The following is a 20,843-nucleotide window of genomic DNA, read 5'->3' as shown; positions in this document are numbered from 1 at the left end:
TACAATATTATAAAGACTTAAAGACCGCTTCTCTATCTAAAAAATTGACCTTGAAATTGTGGGTCAACAGTTCATTTGACCTGATCTGCAACAGTATGGACAATAAATCATTGCATAAGACCGATGAATGAGATAGTATGGTTGATAGCGCATACTTTTGGCGGGAAATCTGTAACAGTAACAGCAGAGCCGGCGCGTGCGCTACACGCGTTCGAAATTCAAATCCAAGCCCGATGCGATCGCGAACGCGACGTTTTGTCTCTTAATCTTTTTGTTCTAACAATTTCTTTAAATGGAAGTATTGAGGACGCACCTCATTTCCTATTGTTGCGATTCTCTTTTACATGCTGTGAATATGCTTTGTTAGCTTACAATAGCTGTTAGTTCTACTTTCGGAAATTTTAAATGCAAGCAGCCCCTGTGAATTTAAACGTCGTTCTATTTGTGAACTTGTCACCGACGGAGGCTGGGATTTAAAAGGTTTGTATATTATTAAATAGATATAACCATAAATGAGACAAATTCCGCTTATAAGACTAACAAAGCTACGTCAATTGCCAAAATAAAAAAGGACGCCATAAAACTTTTGCTAATAACTAAGCAAAATTATAAAATATAATTTATTTTATCATTTAGCTACTAAGGAATATTAATTTGTTCATTTTTATCATAGTTTCTTCATTTTACAAAATTGCTTGGATGTGGTTCATGATCATAAGATTTTGTCGATTTTGTATCTAATATAGATTCTATAGGAACATATTGTCTATAACCTCTACGGATAACTGAACATGGTGCATCTTAATCTGTCTATTCCCAGAGATAACACGCCTTAAACAACAAAACAGTTGCAGAACTGGGTCTATCAAATATATTGAGAAGTGGGACAACATAAAGCATATATATTTAACATTAATTCATCAAACCCACTCGTTATCACAAAGACCCTGCCTGACAATGTCAAAACATGAATCTGTCATTATTAGCGTATGTTATATCACTGCGCTGAAATGCGAAGGTCTCAATTTGCAGGCCTACGAAGTGGCCTCAGTTCCTATTATATTAAACGTTGTAGGTACGTAATAATTTAACTCAATAACAATAGACAAAATAAAATAACAAATAGTCTGTGACATTGTGTAGTACACGCGTTAACCAAAGACAATAAATATTAATGTGTAATGTTTTTAATAGTTTTGTTTTAATATAAAAACTACTTTCACAAAAAACGTCTTGTTATTGGAATTCCTTAAACAATGAAAATATTTGATGATTATACAAGGATTCTAAAAAAATCTTTGAACGAATTCGATGATAAAATTTAGTAAATTTTTATGTAATTTTCTTTTTTATAAGATTTTGCTAAATATATTAGGATTTAAACACCGGCTTCGCGCTAAAGAAAATAAATGTCGCCGAACAAATGTTGTACACAGTCTTACAAATTTGATTTTAAACTTTTTGGCTCTACTATAAATTAGACATAGGAAATTCAAAAAAATATATATTTTTGTTTGAGTAAACTAACGATAAAAATATATTCAGCCCCAGTTAAAAAATGTAGTTAAAATAACAGTAGGACATATCATTGTTGCTTAATTCATTTCCTATCAATTAAGACTACGAAAAATGCATTTTGAAAATTATAACACCAAAATATAACCATAAAGTGTAGTATTAATTAATTAAGTGTAATAACATACAAAGTACTTCCTTCCGTTGACCAATTAATTTTAAACGAATAATTGCCTAAGCGTGACAATGGCGCAGACACGTTTAACAGTTCTGCTTGACCGACCACACAAATAGAATTAATTATCTTGAAAAGCCATAACCCAATTTTACAGAATCTTTGTCTCTTAATAAAAAATATATTATATCTTTAAAAATATAGTCCTTATAATGATCATGGCAACACTCAGAGCCCCTTAAACCTTCATTTATTATGATCATGACAACACTTAGAATTTTTCTCTAAAATAGACTAGGGTTAATACGAAACCTTACAGACATGCCGTTACAGGATCCAGTTTTTCTCTTGTATAACCTTTGTTTAGTCGTTGTAATAGTATGTGGGTAGATAAGATTAATTATAAGTATTTATTCATAAAACTACCCGCCCTCACTTTTTGCGCGTCAATAGGTGCAGAGTGCTCTAACCCTTGCCAGCACAGTTGCTGTTCCCTTGCATTATAGTCAGGTATCGTGCACCATCCAATAAAACCAGAGCAGAGATTTTATTATAACCAATACCTCACAGTGGCTGAAAATTTTCTCTCATCCTTTTGTTTTTTTTTGTTTGCTGATAAATAATAATTGCTTATTCCTTGTGTCGAACAAAAAATACAGTTTTTATCGTTAATTTCTTGACAAATTATATCCTATTTACAAATTTGTTTGGTTACAAATTTTATTACCCCTTTGCAAATAAAAATTGTCTCAACTTTTTCATCATCTTATTAACAGATGTTAGAACATGAAGCACTTTAATTAGAACAATGCAATTAAATAAGCTTATATAACTTAATCAAACAGAGCATTGTTGGCCTAGTGGCTTCAGCGTGCGACTCTCATCACAACGTACTTTCGATCCCTGGCTGTGCACCAATGGATGTTCTATGTGCGCTTTTAACATGTGCCCGAACGGTGAAATCATCGTGAAGAAACCTGCTTGCTAAACCCAAAAAAAAACACGATTTGTGTCTGGTACAGGAGGCATCCCATACTTGATCATGAAACAGATACAGATCTGAGGCCCAGATCTAAAAAGATTGTAGCGCGACTTATTTTTTATAAACCTTAAACTTAAATATGTATATGGCTCTCGTTAATTAATATTAGTTTTAATTGCAGATTAAGCCATTACAAATGTATCAAACATGTCAGAATTCGTAATGTGTTAAGGCGATGGTATTATATAATCGTTTCGTCCACTGGTTATAAAACCCTTTACCAATTCGGAAGTTAAGTAAGTGAGTGATGATAATTGATTACACGTATGATTAACTATTAAACAACACAATGCATAATATACGGAAATACTAAGATATTCTAAATCACTCATTATGTAGAACTTACGTCTATAATATCTATGAAACATAAGTCAATGGATGATCAGCTATAACTACGTTTGAAATAGTACTAAACACGATATATTACTAAGAATATTTCCAGTGTGGTCGTCACCAGGTCGGTAGAAGACGCCTAGTAAGTAAATAGTCCCTTTTTAGGAATGGGGAAAACCGAAAAAGAAAATAGATGTCTTCTAGTCGAGCATTTTTTTTAAGTTAACATAAAAATTAGTTGAAACGTAAATCAGGTTCTAACTGCGAGCGCAAACAACGTCTATAGTGAGAAAACGTTAAAGTATTTGCTACCGCGTCTAATAAACTGCTGGGTCGGGTATTAAAAAGTTCGATACTACAATATAACGTATACATAGTAGATGGAATTACAAACACTAACGGAATCTTTATCAGAGAGAGGAGTCAAAAAAGGACCAATATCCATAATCCAATGCAAATTAACTAGCTAGGCCTACGTAAACATATGTCAATGAACACATTATATCTACAAATGGTAGTTATTATTAGATTTTAACGGTTTTCCACCTACTCATTGCCTTATTAGTCACTTTGTCCATAAACTATTAAATAGGAAATTAAGAAAGGAGCTTTTAATTTGTTTCAAAAATACAATATTTTCTCTTCATTATTTCCAGTTGCAAACAGCTACTTTCTGACTAGACATCTTTTATTTCATGTTCATCTATACTAAATATTACGAAAAATAAAGTGCATGGTTGTAGGGGGTAATCTCTGGATCAATGAAACCGACTTTGACAGCAGAAAGCCACGTTATAAGTGTATACTTCTTCAGTAGCACACCTCATTTCTGAAGGTAGTGTTAGTAGCGCCGCACATCTTCCGCCATCACCCGTCTTCGGCAAGCCTCTTCGCTAGGGTGATGGCAAGACCTGTAAGGGGCTTTACTTGGTCTTGGTCCAGCAAGTAGGGCATCGGCTTCGAGGTCTGGAGTGTAAATATTCCACTCTGCCAGCCAAGAAGAGTTTTTCTAGACTTTCTGGATCTCTGCGTGATACGTGGCCAAAAAACTCAGGATGCGTTGGTAACATAGTGTCAAAAGACTTTTATCTGCAGCTGTCCATGGAATCCGCTTCCAACAGATATTTCCAGAGCACCTATTTATCTTCTTTTTTTTCAACATTAACCCGAATAGTAAAATACATTTTTTGTTGTAGTTGAATTTGTTAAGCCGAGAAATTAACGGTCGAACTATAGAAACACTGCCTTAATAATATATATATATATATGTACTCTAGTACTCTTTGTAGATTTATAATGCCTACTAGAACAAATGTGCAGAAGGCTCACCTCATGTTAAGTGTTACCGCATGAACAGTCTTAAAAACAGATCGCGCGCTCGCGAGTTGGGTTCTGGCCTTTTTAAAAATTTGTACGCCCGTTTCTTGAAGGATATACGTATATTACGTATTAGTAAGACTCAGAGTTCTATTTTTCTTTATATATTATTCTGGTAACGATGGTTAAATTACAATTTCATTAAACCGTTCGAAGAGCGTATCCTGATGTACAGGTCTCCCTACAACTTAGTTCAGGGGCTCCAATATTTGCTCAAACAATGTGACTTGTTATTTAATAAAGAAATTTCGAATCTTTGAATATATGTAATATTTATAATTTTGATGTCAAAACAACGATTGCCGCTTAGCTAGTATCAAATTCTTACGATTCCAACATAACATAATACATAATATTTGTATGTGTATAATTAGTTACGTGCTTCAAGTAAACCACAACTATTGCCCACTATTGAGTTACCCATCCGCGTTTCAAATTGTACCACTTACTCAGAGAATTACTCAAGAAAGACCTTACGAAATATCTGGTTTAAACTCAAATTGATTTTGTAGTAATTATTTATTTATATGACTTCCTTTACGCAATATATTGCGAAAATGTTGGCAACTGTAAATTAATGTTTAATTTGGTCATCACTTCATTATTTCATTCTAAACACAGCAACATTTTTTCGATAGTATTGCCATATTTCACATTTTACTTACCGTAATTGAGGTTTAAGTTTCTATTAGCCGTTTACTACTTGCCTGTTTGTGTGTGTAAAATTTGCCCAAAAAAGCTACGCTGCCTTCCATCATTTTTTTTAAATTGTGGGCGTTGAACGGATAGATATTATATTATATATATTACATAAAGAATTGTATAACACTATCAATGTTACATACGTACGTTCGTTATGTTAATTAATTTGATAAACCTACAGAATTTTTTTCCACGATTTAGATCCCTTCATTATGTAATGTAGATATTATCAACAATATACACGTAACAAAGGTTCCCATAACATGATATAAAAAATAATTATCAGCTGTGAAATGAGAAACTATATTAAAAACAAAAAACACACGATGTATGTTTTGTAATGAATATTTTCTTCATAGACAAGGTACAGAAAAATAACTTGTTGTTATCTGATCCGGTCACAGAGGTAACATTATAATTTCATTATAGCTAATTTCTAATTCTTTTTCCGTGTCACAGATAATGACTCAAGTTAAATATGAACTGTCAAACCTGCAGTCTTAACAGTAGCTGCATAAAAACTGCAAAAACTATTTACCAAAAACATAATGTGATACTTTACGCAATACATAACAACCCAAAATGAAATGGCTAGTTATTACACATAGATTTAAACGATAATAGTTCACCATTGTTATGAACAAATGGATAATAAATTTAAAAAAACTTATATAAAACACAGGTTTACTAAAAATACACACGACTAAATAATAAAGTAGGTATTTAAGACTATGAATTATTCATTACCGTAACCAAAGAAATCCTTTCTAGCAAAAGATATAAGATTTATTACATTTAAGTCGAATAGAGATTCTGTTTATAGATCAGGGCAAATGGACAGGCGGCACGCCTGATTTTAAGTGATAAGCCCATGGACATGGCTATTCATAATCATAGTTAAATTTAAAGGTGTTATTAATTTAAAATGTGTCGTGAGTTACAAGGTCAAACAAAGCAACACATGATAAAAATGTGTGTGAAAATAAAAATGAACGCTCACCTATCAAATTATTTTTTTAATAGACAGAGATGGAGAATTTAAAATGTATATTCACATCCTTAACTTCTTCAGATGCCACTTTATTGCAAAAGGTTGGTAAACAACTTGAAAATATCTTACGCTAGTCCGAACAGTTCCTCGGCTGATGTGATGCCGGTCCACTCCCGTACGTTCTGTAAGCACAACGTCTTGCTTCTACCAGTCTGTCTCTTGAATATTGCCCATTATAAGCTGCAACAAGTCATATAGATGATGGAGCAAATCGTGTCCAACAAATGCAGGATCGATGTAACTTTTACAATTAACTTGTCTTATCTCGCATTTTATAAATAAGTTCTGACCTTATTCCCTATACGTACGTTTTTAAAGGAGTATGTTGTTTTTTGTTTTTAGTTGTCACAGCCTACATTTTCAATATCACGATAATTTCACATGGTCACGACATAGAATTCGTTCGCAACAACACCCACGCCCAACCTTGTAATGTAGAGCGCAGTGATGTGTCTAATTAATCGTATTTAGGTATTGAAATCTCGTCTAGTGGCGCAAGAAACTTAATAAATTTTTAGTACAAAAAGCTACAGGTAACAAAAATATTTAAATTACTTTTGTTCGCGCTAAATCGGTGTCAATCAAAGAAGGATGACAATTGTCGATTTGACTTTGACACACGAACCAGAAATGGTGGGGTGTCCCGGCGTAATGGCGCAAAGGAGTTAAATTTTAACCGCTCTCGCGTGCGCCCTAAATATATACCGCATACCGTATAGCATTTACCTTTTTTTTGATTCATCATTGAAGGCTCCAGTGTTTTAGTGAGATACGCCACCGTTCATAGTAAGTGCTAGTTTTAGTCTTATCGATTATTGGATTCCGTTTTTATTATACTGACACGCGACAGCTGAACCATCGCATATTATTTCACCGAGGGAAGGGAGCATCCTGGATATAGTTTCCGGATACCCAGGCCCACACAATTTACAATTACACATAATATATACAAAAATGTTCAAAATTTACAAAAGCGAATATATAATAGAAATTATTCGAAACATTTAACACACATCAATACACAATTGATGTGTGATGGTGTAAAAGTGAGGGTATGTACGTGAAGGTGTGTATGTAGGGTATGCTCATGATGCAGGTGATTTTGCGAAGTCAAGTCAAGGCTTCAATATTGGTCGTTGTACGTTCGGGCCGCGCAATACAAAACTGAGATTTTTGCATAGTTAGTGTTGATGTGAGGAACATGAAACAAAGCACGACTACGAACTCTTTTCTTGTTTGAACACTGATGAAGGTTTTTATTGAGAAAATTGTTAAGAAGAATTAAAAGCTTGTAACAAAATTAACGCGAAACGAATGCGGTAGTAAATAATAAGTTATTTCTTTGAGGCTTGATATTATGTAGGGTAAAAATATAATATTAAGTCCTTACATATGAAATTGGCGTTTTGTATGGGAGGAACAAAAAGTCGAATATTTTTAAATATAATATATTTAATTAATCAAAGTATGAATCATTGTTTTCTATGCACTTTTGCCATCTCATAGGTAGTTCATTGATCTCTTTACTAAAAAAACCAGTCGGACGGGAATCAATAAAATCTGTGAAGGCGATTTGGACTGCCCCATCAGAGTTAATTTTTTTCCCTTGCAAGAAGTTATCCAAATTTCGAAAAAAATGGTTATCTGTTGGAGCAAGGTCCGGGGAGTACGGAGGATGTCTTAGACATTCCAATTGAAGCTCTTCTAATTTGGTAGCCGTCTGTAGTGCAGTGTGTAGTCTAGCGTTGTCGTGAAGTAGCAGTGGCGTGGAGCAATTGACCAGCCTAGGTTGTTTAGCCGCTAGCTTTTCCATCATAGTTTGCAATTGCAGATGATAGACATCAGCCGTAATAGTCTGGCCAGATTTGAGAAAACTGCAATGAACAATACCGGCACTAGTCCACCAAACGCTTACAAGTAACTTTTTGGGGGTTAATTTTCGCTTGGGGCAGGATTTGGCTGGCTGGCCAGGATCCAACCATTGCGCTGAGCGCTTCCGATTATCGTAAAGAATCCATTTTTCATCACAGGTATTGATTCGGTTTAAAATACCTTCATCATTGTGTCGGTTCAGTAATGTAACGCAGCAGTCGACGCGTGTTTGCCGGTTTGCTTCAGTCAATTCGTGAGGTACCCACCTTTCAAGCTTTTTAATCTTCCCAATTTGCTTTAAGTGAATTAAAACAATTTATCACTAACACCGCAGTCTGCAGCTAACTCGGACGTGGTTTGCGATGGATCCGCTTCCACAATAGCCTTCAATACTTCATTATCAACTTGGGTCTCAGGCCGTCCACGGGGCTTGTTCTACAGGTCGAAGTTTCCAGAACGAAAACGTTGGAACCAAAAACGAACTGTGTTTTCTTTTGCAACATGACCGCCATACACATCATTTATCCTTCGAGTCGTTTCCGCAGCACTAGTGCCACGGCGGAACTCGTACTCGTAAATAATGCGATACTTTAAGTTTTCCATTTTGTAAAATGAGTGACGCAAACAGAAAAAAAACAAATGAATCACGGTCATCGAAGCACAAATACATGAGTAAATAGCTGTACAAATTTGAATTTGAAATTCCTAACCAAAGAGGAGGTATTTGAGGTCAAAGTGGCCAGTACGACAAAACGCCAATTTCATATGTAAGGACCTAATAGAACCAGTAAAGGGCAAGATGCGTTAATAAAACTTTTAGAAATATTCTCATTCATTAACTGTAAAGATGCTGTGTAGATTTCTTGAATTAAATAAACATTTATAATTTAGATTCAGAACTTCAATCTTTAGGGCAGTGCATCATTATATAAAACATCTTCCCGTTTTGAACTGGTATTTTAAAAGTTGTTTTTGCTTTCAGATACTACACAGCTGTGATGAAAAATGTATAAACAAAAGCTGCTACTCTTGGTATGTATTTTTTTAGTTCACTATTCGTTTTTACTAACTTACTTTTAATGTCAGAATAATATTATAAAATAATTTAGATATGAACTATTTACGTGAAGTGAAAATTATAAATCTACACATGTTTATGAGAAAATGTATAAATAAACACATAATTGAGTAAATCTTTCAATAAATATTTAATAATTTATGGAACAAAATATATAATAATTCTTCCTCAATGTAACGTTTGGCTACGGCTCCAAGGTCAGGGAATGCTTTAAAAAAATCCACTCTCAATAACTAATTACTAAAAGATTGCCAACTTAGCGGTTCCGCCGCCAGATCTAGCGAAATTTTATTAGTATGCTCTGAAAAAGATTTACCTCTGACATAAAAAACTAAATCAACCTAAGTACACTCCTGTAATTAAAGTACTCTCTCGTCTCTTTCTTGTGTTTAGACTGTGATGAATGAGACAGATAACTTAAAATAAAACTATGTAGACTCATATATTTAGCTCCTTTTTTGGCTCCTTAGACGCGCTTTCGTCTGAATTGGGCTTTAATAGTTGCGACGTTCAAAATTAATAAATACTTGAGAGCGCTTTCACATATATATTCCCTAACTCGTATATCTTTGGTAAGTTTTATGTTTATTATCATATACCAATTAAAAATCAATACCCATAAAATGCATGAACTATTAATAACCAACGAAGCGTGTATATTTCTTTAAGGCAGACATGAGTTTCACTTTTTGTATTCTAACATATTTATTATTAAGTGTTAATGCGGTAAGCGTTTAATATTCGTTATTTAACGAATGACGTCATATAACTAAACTGCGTATGCGAAATTGTAACAAATTACTTTTGATATCAATTCTTTTAATATCTAACTACGAAAACTAAATATTTCTTTCCGGATAGCGAGATATGTTGTATCTAGCTATGAAAGTGTAGTAGGTTCATTGTCTCCTGTCGTATTAAACACATAAGTAAAAATAATGAAGATGGAACTAATTAATTCAAAAACAGCGAAATCGTTGCAAAATAAGAATTGTTAAGAATTCAAAATGTTTTAAAACTCAGTTGTATGAAGCAGGAACAACAATATTCAAAAGCTTGATAACATCTATTCAGACATTATTTATTAAACTGAACATATTTTTATATAGTTCATTTAACCTACCCTGAGTTATCCAACGCAGTAATAATTGTTTCTCATGATAATTGTAGACACACAAGCTGATTCTCTTAAAGAACTGTACCAATAGGAGGTTTATTTTAACAAGGATTTCAAAAATAATATTTACCTTATTTTTCAGCTATACAACAAAGATGTTATATGTATTATTGAAAAGGTAAAAAGTTATTCATAATGTTTTTGGCAACTTGAAATTTTGTTTAATCTATATAAAGACCTTTTTATAATGAGTTACATCTATGTCTGGTTGTATATATGTGGTTTATTCATAAATGAAACGTAACCACAAATTCCTATGCAAATTATGAGCATAAATAATTTTATAGAAAAGTATCTCATGAATATATCAAACTTCTACGCAATGTGTAACTATTTTGCAATATATTTTTATTCATTCGTTTATAATGGATCGCGGTCAAAGATCGGTACTCTCCTTACTTAAGCTTTTTGTTCTCAAAACATCGAAAGAATAAAAAATTGGCAAAAGGAAAGTCTTTAGTTCAGCAATTAGCAAGTCACGTACAGGATTAGATATAATAATAATAATAATAATAAGCCTTTATTCCACATCTTTGACATACATTTGATTAAAATAAAAATATAGTTTTACTAAGATGCGGCCCCTGTCCGGGAGAAGGCCTCCTCCAACTTTTTCCACCCTACTTTATTTTTGTTTAGATATGCTTGCTTATAAATAAATTTTGAAAGTAAACTATTTTTTTTACTAGAATTAATAAAATACCAATCGTTCATCCAATAAATAGTTCTTCCCTAAGTTGATAACTTAACAATTTAATTTCCACTTAGCGGCAAAATAATATTAAATTTTCAGGGAGTCCCCATATGCGAAACAACTAAATCGAAAAACGAAAATCCCAACCTGCCATCACACGAACCACTTCTACCAAACATCAAAAATGGAAAATTTTACAACTGCTCCTCGGGCATATGTGAACCTGTCAATTTCCACTCTCTCACCCAAGCATCAAACCCCTTAAAGTTTTGCTATCAAGAAAGCAATGAATACAAATGTCAAAAACTCAAATACAACAACTACAAGAACGTAGACAAAGTTTTATTCCTATCAAATAATATAGCAGGTAAAAAATTCTATCTAATTGATTGTTTAGTGTATTCTGAAGGTGCGCGCGTGTGTCATAAGAAGGACGAGTCACACGCTAAACTAATTGACACAGGCAATATTGTGCGGCCAAAAGAAGCCAATATTCTGTCACAAGACGAATTTATATGCGAGGAAGGCGAAAGAGTTGTATGTGACTTCAACCGCTTCGTACCGTACGGTGATGTACTGAAACAGAAGGATCAAATTAAAATCGATAGCATCGTTCTAAAAACGGGAACAATGCTGGTTAATCTTGAATATAATTGTATTGATAACTGGTGCGGTTTTATTAGTACACCAACCCGAAGAATGGACCACTACGAACCGCCTGGAGGTAAAGTGTATCGTTGCTATTACGCAAACAGACAACAAGTTTGCAAGGGACTTTATAGCAAAATGAGGCCAGTTTATAACGAACGAGATTGGTTGAGCTCTTAAGTACACAGTTATATTGGTCAAGTATATATGACATTTATACTAAAGATATGAGTCGAATTCTGTTAACAGCGGATTTAAATTATTATATAATCGTAGTATCGTAATATAATGCAGGTACCGTTTGTATCGCCTAGACGTTGTTTTTTTAATAATTACAATAATAAATATCTTTATATAATTCCCTACAATACAACCACACCTTACAATACTTAATTAAGACCTGTCAGTCAAGAAGTTTTAAATAGAATCGAGGAAATCTTAAACTAATATAAGGAATCCGCCGAATATCTTTTCGGAAGCCGGTTTAGAACTATTCATCAATACATTAACAAAATATATGTTGCTTTCATTCTTCTTTTGTTTTACTTCTTTTGTTTCAAGGCTACCCTACAAAACAATGACTAAATTAGTATTGTTCTAATGGCAGGTCAGTAAAGATTTACTCTGGTTTTGAAACAATAACGCTTAGTATATATTGAGGTTATTCCATTACTTTGTCTTCTTTTGTCATTATTTAGGTCTAAATTTTCCATTCAATATTTGTTATCCGAGCAGAAGGGGAGAGAGTATAGGCTAATGAACTCCCTTATCATTCTCACTTACTCCGCTGCATCTGGTCCTCCTTTACTCTGTCGATCCTGCCTACTTACGATACGTAGGTCGTCCTACTGGTCTCCGAATACTAGGCTGGTTCAGATAAGCTTCCTTCACAACAAAAGTCCCTTCTACTACTGCCAAATGTTAACACAATTTACATTTGCCTTAGAGACTTAAAACGATTATTTTTATCTTTTTAAGTTGAAGGAAGAAACGAGATAGGTAGAGAAGGTACCTGATGATGATGAAACAATCTCATTCCAATGTTTTAAGTGTCAATAACGTCTCTTATCATGTTACTCTAGACTTGGTTGTCCAACTCTTATACTAGAAACATATACAGGATAAAGCCGAATAGATGTTATTTTTAAGAATATCCTCAATTGAAACGCCACAGACATAAAGGACCATGATGTAAGCTATGTGAAGGTTACATAAAGATTAATTTTTTTTAATTTCTGAAAAAACTTTAATCAACACAACAATATATTAATTATAACATGTTCAACTTAACAAGTATTTTATATTATTCATAATATTTTTGATGAGTTAATCAAACCCACAAGGAAATTAAAAACCTTAATATTAAAATTAAATATCAAGTGTCAATTAGTATGTATTAAATCAGTGTTAGCCTAGTGGCTTCAGCATGCGACTCTCATCCCTGAGGTAGGTTCGTACGGCGGTGCACCTATGGACTTTCTGTCTACGTCACACGCTCTTGATTAAGGAAAACATCGTGAGGATAGCGGCATGTCTTAAACAAAAAAATGACGGTATGTGCTAGGCAGGACGCTGTTCACCTACCGTCAACAAAATTGAAAATTATTAAAGAAATGCATCTCAACGTTTAGACCAAACAACCCATCAGAAAAAAATGGTTTGACAGCTCTTGAGCCTAGATATATGTTTGTTCTTTATTACGGGCCTTAGGTTTGTAGCGCCACTAGATTATTATTATTACGTGTCTTTTATTTACATAATTATAATAAACCTGAATTATTTATCAGTGTTAAAATTTAAAAAAAAGCCCCTGATTTTTCGAATTCTTCGCGATTTAATAGTAGGTACTTGTCCGGAACTGGAAGTTTTCGGTAGTGGGCTGATTTTAAAGATAGTTTGTTAAGTTATCTATCTCTGATCTAATCCGCTGTTTATCTCGTTATTTATTTTTGCTTAACCAATATTTCTGGTATTTTTATTTTAACTTGTAATTTTAATTGTTTTTTTTTACATTTATGTTTACCTAAATTATCATACATTTTAGATAAACGAGTTTGTAGCATATACCGTAGATTTAGTACTATTTATGACGTGGTAAACGTTAATAAATAAATAAATGTATTGGAATTATAATTTGATTGACTTTTGATCTATAAGACTTCATACACACAAATAAATAATAATATTAAAAATATGTTTCATAATCTTCGTTTCATAACGTTATATAATTATGGTTGTGTGTATTACGTACAAATCAATATTATATCGGCTATTGAGATCACCTTTACTTTCGGTAGCCAGTGAAAGTGGACGAAGTTCCAACTCACCTACATATGGCACCGGACATGATTATGTAATTGTTATATCAATTACGTATGACGACAATAAAATTCAATTGTTTTTCTTGTGTCTACCGGACTTATGCCTTTTCAATTAAAATTAATGGCCGTAAAATTTTAATTTCTCATATCAGTACAAAAACCTATAACAGGTAACAAAGTAAAACTTATATACTTAACCATAAGGGTTATTATGAATAAAAGGTGATTTAAATGATACTAACACGTAAAACACAACGCAAGCCGTAATACGTAATAATTTGCCATAGACTATAGAAAGCGTGGTCGACCAACAAATAGAACCGCCTTGGTTCAAACCTCTGACGTTCGATATTTAAAATTGTATACTCTATGGAGGAATGCTTGCAGCATTTCCTCCCTCCATAATAAAAAATAAGATCATATTTTATTATTCAACTGAGTTATACTCGCTAGATATTACAAACACATTGCATTATAAACGTATATAGCAATAGTAACGAAACAAAATATTTAGCAAGAATAATTAATATAATAAAGAAAGTTTCATATTGTAATAGACTTTTTAAATTGCCACTCTAAGTCGTACAATTCCGTTAATGACAGAAACAAGGATTATACACATAGACTATACTTTGTAGGTTTTATTAGTTTTAAAAATGAATAAAAACCGTATAAAAGTGAAAGAATTTTTGAAATCGCATCAACAAGTAAGTGTAGAAAAAGGCAACACGTGCATACTTAAACTCTTCCATAACACATTACAAAATTAAGAACTGCATTTCGTAAAGTCCATTTACAGTGAAACATCGTAAGTAAGCGTGTAAGTGCGTTTCTATCGCCATTTCGTCTTTAAATGGAATCCCGGACGCATTTGCAAAAACAAAATGTATTAGAAACTATTTAAAACATCGATGGGCGTATTTGTACTGAAATACAATATGAATTTATAGTGGGTTGTGGCATTGATAACAAAAACATATGGTAAGCGTGATAAGAATCAAAATACTATTATCTGGGTCAGTTCATGTTTCAAATCCAAGGCTGTAGAAGGTTCCAAAATGTTTGTCTGTGTGACTATAATATTGTGATAAAAGCTTAGGTTCACAGAAACTTTTTTTTCGTGGATATTTCATGAAAGCATAAGCCTCAATCTTTTAAGCTAGTTTTAAAAAAGCAATGATTTCTGAATCTGTTTCATAATCATTTGTCTACCTAAAAGGCAAATAGGTGATCAGCCTCCTGTGCCTGACACACGCCGATGGCTTTTTGGGTCTATGGCAAGTCGGTTTCCTCACGATGTTTTCTTTCACTGATTAAGTGAATGTTAAATGCGCACATAGAAAGTCCATTGGTGCACAGCGAGGCATCAAACCTACGACCTCAGGGATGATAATCGCACGTCACTAAGCCAACACTGCTCGTAGTAAACTACTGCTGTTTGAAGCTAGTTTAGAATCATGATTATAGAAGTATAGATACAAACAAAAAGGATATATATTATTGTTATATCACATACCAAATTAAATAAAGGTCCTTCAAGAAAATACCATACCAATTCTTAAAAGGCCGGCAACGCTCTCGCGAACCCTCTGGCATTGAGAGTGTTCATGGGCAGAATGACTAAACATTTAGAGGCTCACCTCTTCCTCTCTCCCTTTTTCAACGTAGTAAACTTCTAATTTCTACATGCAAACAGTACAGATTTTTGATTAGTAAAATATTTTTATAATCTAAAACAAACATTTACTAATAATTAATACTATCAAGAAATGTATGTACAAGAACTTTTTCTAACATAATGGAAAATTCAACCTAAATTTTTTGATGCATATCTTTATTACCAAGTCATACTATACATTTTAGTTGGACACAAAAATGCTGTTAATGGGACCAAAAGTTGTAAACTGCAAGTAGCGTAGAACAAAGCTAATGTGGAGCAACTTATTGGGCCGGTAACCTGCGGCTTGCGTAATGCATGACCGCAGTGTTTTCTAGGGCTGAACGTTTCTTAGTAATTTATTCTTTTCTCAGTAATACTCTGTCATAATCATTTATTTTTCTCGCACAGTTCAATTAGTAAACTTGATTAAGTGTTTTTTTAATATAGAATTTGTCTTTTTGTTTTTTAGTACTTTCTCTTTATTTTGTTCATCACACATTATAAACAAAAATACATAGACCTCGTCATTGTTTTTATTAAACAATTGTTATAATTGACATTTTAAATCTTCAATACTCATTCAAGAATAAAACCAATCAAAAAGAGTTGTTCTTCTGGGTCAAAATCTCGAAGTTCTGTATCTCATAATAAATTTGTCTATGTTTACCTACAGTGTTGTCCAAATAAAGCCGTGTTTTGACCGCATAAACAACGCTTTAGTGTACATTTCGATTGAATAAAAAACTGTTGATTTTGTACGTTGCATATATTTTTTAATCACCCAAGCATGAATACGTAGCCACCATAATCTATGCCAGACTGACACAATAAAATAGATTATAAAAACTATTAAATAGCAACCCTGCGCTTACGCTGTGACTCGCAAGTTTCTGTCAGTCTCACGCTGACCATTAGGATACACCCACTAATTTTATAAACCTGAGTCTATGGTATTCGTTAGTGACCTACTTACAAAATCGCAGATTTATGAAAGACTAATTTCGAATGCGAATTTAACATGCGTGGGTGTTGTTATGAAAGGCCCAAGGACAGGAGAATTATAATATTAACGAAATTGTGTTCGCCTCTAAGACATGGTCGCGGTAAAATGGTAAAATTTACAAGGAAGACTTGAAGAAATGCTACTGAATGTCAAAAACATATTGAGGAGTTTCAGTTCAAACTAAGTGTCGAATTTGAATCGTACCCTTAGATTAACGATGAAGTTATAACGAAATCAAATTCACTTTATCGGCTCATTTATGAGTCAGTGAAACAAATTTGTTGACTAAATTTAATATACTTTTATGGCTGACTAATCGGAGGCCCTAAGTTCGATGGCCAGCAGTTAAGAAAAGGATTTTCGGAATTGACTTTAAAATTTATAAACCAATTAACATGCATTTGTTAAACACATACAAGCTGTCATATAAAGTGATTAAAATTAATGATGGAGATTACTTTATTTTGGTCAAGGTCGCAATAATATAAGTCATTGATAATAATTGTCGTATTGAATGATGCTAAGACAAGACCATATGGCCAAAAATTTATCAAATCTTATGAAGACCCAAGCTCTTACTTCTTACACGCCCTTCAAAAACTTTATACCTTAACCGAAATATATGTGCATATACATATGCAGCATAACAGGTTCAATATATCCAAGAAGCACTTAGAAAAAATATAGGTGTTGGCCTGAGATATAATTTAAATATCAGTGAACTCAGCAAAGAAGTCTCATTCCAAAATGACGAATGCTTCAATTTAAAAAAATTAATCCTACATTTTATAATACATTATTATCAAACCCATATTCTACATAACAAAGAGTGTGTTTTGTGCTGCGATATTGCAAGCAACTCGATTGTAAGTAAGTTGCATGGATCCTGGTTTAGCGCTGCGCTTATCTATCATATTTTCATGTGCTTGTTTATGCTTATTTTAACATATTAGTTAGTGAGGTTTGAGACAAAAAAAAACTAAATTCAAGGCATAATAAAATTGGTCTTTAAAATAATATATGCGGGAAAAAAATATTTGTCATTATTTGTGCATATATTTAATCGCATTTGGATTTCATTTCATCATTTGGATAATAAACAACGGATAAATTGCAAATAAATTAAGAGCACTTTTAATCATGGGTTTGGTTATGTCAATTTTATTGGGAAATTTACAAATCAAACACATATTTTAAATATCAATTTTATTATCGGTCAGGATTTATATGTCGTACAAATTAAAGTATATTAACCCAAATATGAAATCGCTATAAAAATAATTAACATTCTAATAAAGTTTGAATCGCTACTGTTCATTTTCATACAAGTATTTAACTCCAAGACAAGATTATTAAATCATGACGTGTACCAATTTAAATATCAATTGAATATCATTTATGTAGAGCATATTGTTTATATTCAGAATACCGAGACGCAAATAGTATATTTATTATTCTCTACGTGGTCGGGATTTGAAAGCGATATTGAATCAATTTGAAATCGCATTACGATTTTATGAAAACAACTATTATTTACATGTTGTTATCCTGCGTGACTGTACGGGACAAGGCTGTTGATTTTGCTCACTTACGCTTACGAGTACTTAGTTTTATCAGCGTGATGATCCGTAATCGTCGGAGTTACGCCCCGAGAGTATAACCAGGCGTAGGTACTCTCGCCAACAGTTACGTTGCATTCATTCGTTTCATAGCAATTAACATTTCATTATTTCGCTTATATGTTATTGTTGTACGCGAGTGGTTAATATAGAGTAAAAATGAAATCCTCTAAATAATCCTGATGACCCAGGATACATACAGTGGCCTTTATTTATAAAAAATAAGGCTGGTAGCATTTTTGTGTTTGTGTCGAGAACTTATATGCGTGCGTCAAGTAAATTAGGCATACACACGAAAAATCTATTTGCAACTCGGAGTTTCTTGGTTCAATCCGCGACGAGACCAGATGACCAGTAAAAAATCAGTTCGAACAATATAACTTTCCCCCACTACCTTGTTTAATGTTCAAGAAGTTTGCCGGTATCTATTCTCGATTGTGAGGATGTTGCTCTGGTTAACGCTGCGCCTTCTTATATTCTTATGTCTATTTCATACCTGGAGAAAGAGAAAGGATGCACCTTTCTATAACATATTTTCATTCGTATCTAATTGTCCTTATTTTAAAACGCGATAAGTAAATAAATTTGTCTTAACTATCCACTGATCTCACTATAAAAACGTTGTATAATATTTCTTAAAGCATATACCTGTGACAGTTGTCATAAATCGAATCTACGTTCTGTATCATATCGCGAGGGGTGATTAGGGAGACAGTGAATTGTAAAACTTTTCATATACCGCAGAAACAATTACGAGCTTTGTCACAGAGATTAATCGTATAAAGCGTTACCTTGCCAGTTGTAGACGGTAATCCGAGGTCTTTGCCAAAATTACCCACGTTCAATCAACTACTTGAACAGCACCCACGATCTTATTCATATAAGAGAATTAAATTAGTCACCCGTTGTTTGCTTATAACTTAGCGGCATGTCAGTTAGGTTTTAATCAAAACTTATTATATTGCGAACATATAATGCTCTACAATATATATGATTATATAATGATCTCTCTCTATAGAGTTGAGATAAAAGCAATCCCTGGAGCGAAATTGATTTGCAATAAAAACAGTATAAATTTTAATTAACTTAGACTGATATCTTGTATTAATTACTTCGCTGTGTATAACATTGAAACATATCAAGACAATTAAGGTTTTTTCTTGTACTGAAGATCAAAAGAAACATAAGACGTTATCTAGTATTTACAACACTCTTAACGTACCTAAAATAGTAGTAATAATAAAAAAAATGATAAATAGAAAGAAGAAATGTATCAAATTCAGCGTGCGGCATTCATCCCAGAAGCCATACGTTCGATCCCCGGCTGTGCACCAATGGATATTCTATGTGCGCATTTAACGTTCGCTCCATCAGTGAAGGAAAACATCGTGAGGAAACCGGCTTGCCTTAGACCCTAAAAGTCGATGACGTGTCAGGCACAGGCTGATCTAGGTGATCTCGCCTATTAGATTGACAAATGATCATGGAACAGATAGAGAAATCTGAAGCGTTATGAAGGTTGTAGCGCCACTGATTGTTTTATCTGCCCAAAGTAGCTAAATCCTCCCCCGACTTAAATTCACGATAAATAATATACAATGTATTTGTGCTATGTAAGAATTCACACTAAAACACGGCACCGGTCAAACAATGGAATGTTATCCTTGTTATCAATTGACTGACCGTATTCGAGGTTCTTTTGTCGTCGATCACAATACATGAAGCCTTCTTTAGAAGTGTTTTTCAAGGCGTTTCAGTACCTTTATCAATACTTCATTTACATATCAACACTAACATTTTAAATTCCGAAGACAAAGTGTATTAAAATATTTCCATAGGGATAACATACTATTTATACTAGAAACATTTGAATAAATAATTGTGTAATTATGATTTAGAATATTATAACGATACTTTTAATTAATCAAATTCAGATTAAATTGAAATAGAAATGGCATATGAGAGTCATAAACAGAACATATAAAAAATGTGTGCGTTTTCTCAAAATCAACTAAAACAATGAAAACCAGCCATATTATTATAATAATAATAAACTTCAATTATTTACTATTAGTACATATGACTAACATTCATACTTACATTCGTATACTTTTAAAAATATTAAAATAAAAACATTCCTTTTGGTGCCTTTCCGTGGACCGTTTCCAGCCTAGGTTTCGAATTTCATGAACAAAATTAAATTATAATAATTTAAAATTTGAAATACATCGCCTATTGTATTTGTCATTCATATAATCAAAATATTGTTTTCCATTGTTACATAATATTTAAATCAAATTACTTCGAATTATGATACATAAACAAGTTGTTGTCAATACCGCCACTCATTCCGTGCTCCAAATAAATTTGATGCTGAACAGTCGATAATTGGAATGCAACCTTAGAATTTTTTTATTTAATTGGCTTTATTTCAACCTGTCAGTTCAAGTATAGCTTAGGCCATGCGGTGTATGCAAAAGCTCCGTCAATAAAAATATAAATCTCGCTTATTAGTAATTGTTTTTATGACAAAGATGGTTGCGATTTCTCTGTGACATCGATAGTACGGTTAATAT

At 33.0% G+C, this 20,843-nt stretch overlaps 2 protein-coding genes across 2 annotated transcripts in view; both read left to right on the top strand.

Annotated features, from left to right (window-relative positions):
- Nucleotides 1–181: 181 nt before the first annotated feature.
- Nucleotides 182–20,843, top strand: part of LOC123707295 — a 37,601-nt gene continuing 16,939 nt past the window's right edge. Inside the window, exons 1-2 of the mRNA XM_045657212.1 lie at nt 182–480; nt 9,050–9,099. Of these exons, the coding sequence (XP_045513168.1) occupies nt 9,073–9,099 (27 nt within the window). The 5' untranslated portion in view covers nt 182–480; nt 9,050–9,072. The remainder of the gene's footprint in view (nt 481–9,049; nt 9,100–20,843) is intronic.
- On the top strand, nt 9,759–12,196 carry LOC123707296. Its single transcript, XM_045657213.1, has 3 exons — nt 9,759–9,871; nt 10,405–10,440; nt 11,116–12,196. The coding sequence occupies exons 1-3, from the start codon at nt 9,821–9,823 to the stop codon at nt 11,842–11,844; spliced, it is 816 nt and encodes a 271-aa protein (XP_045513169.1). The 5' UTR covers nt 9,759–9,820; the 3' UTR covers nt 11,845–12,196.

The sequence above is a fragment of the Pieris brassicae genome, chromosome 3 (assembly GCF_905147105.1).
Source record: "Pieris brassicae chromosome 3, ilPieBrab1.1, whole genome shotgun sequence".
Taxonomy (NCBI): Eukaryota; Metazoa; Arthropoda; class Insecta; order Lepidoptera; family Pieridae; genus Pieris; species Pieris brassicae.
The sequence above is the reverse complement of the archived record's forward strand: the minus strand, read 5'-3'. Positions and strand labels throughout refer to the sequence as shown.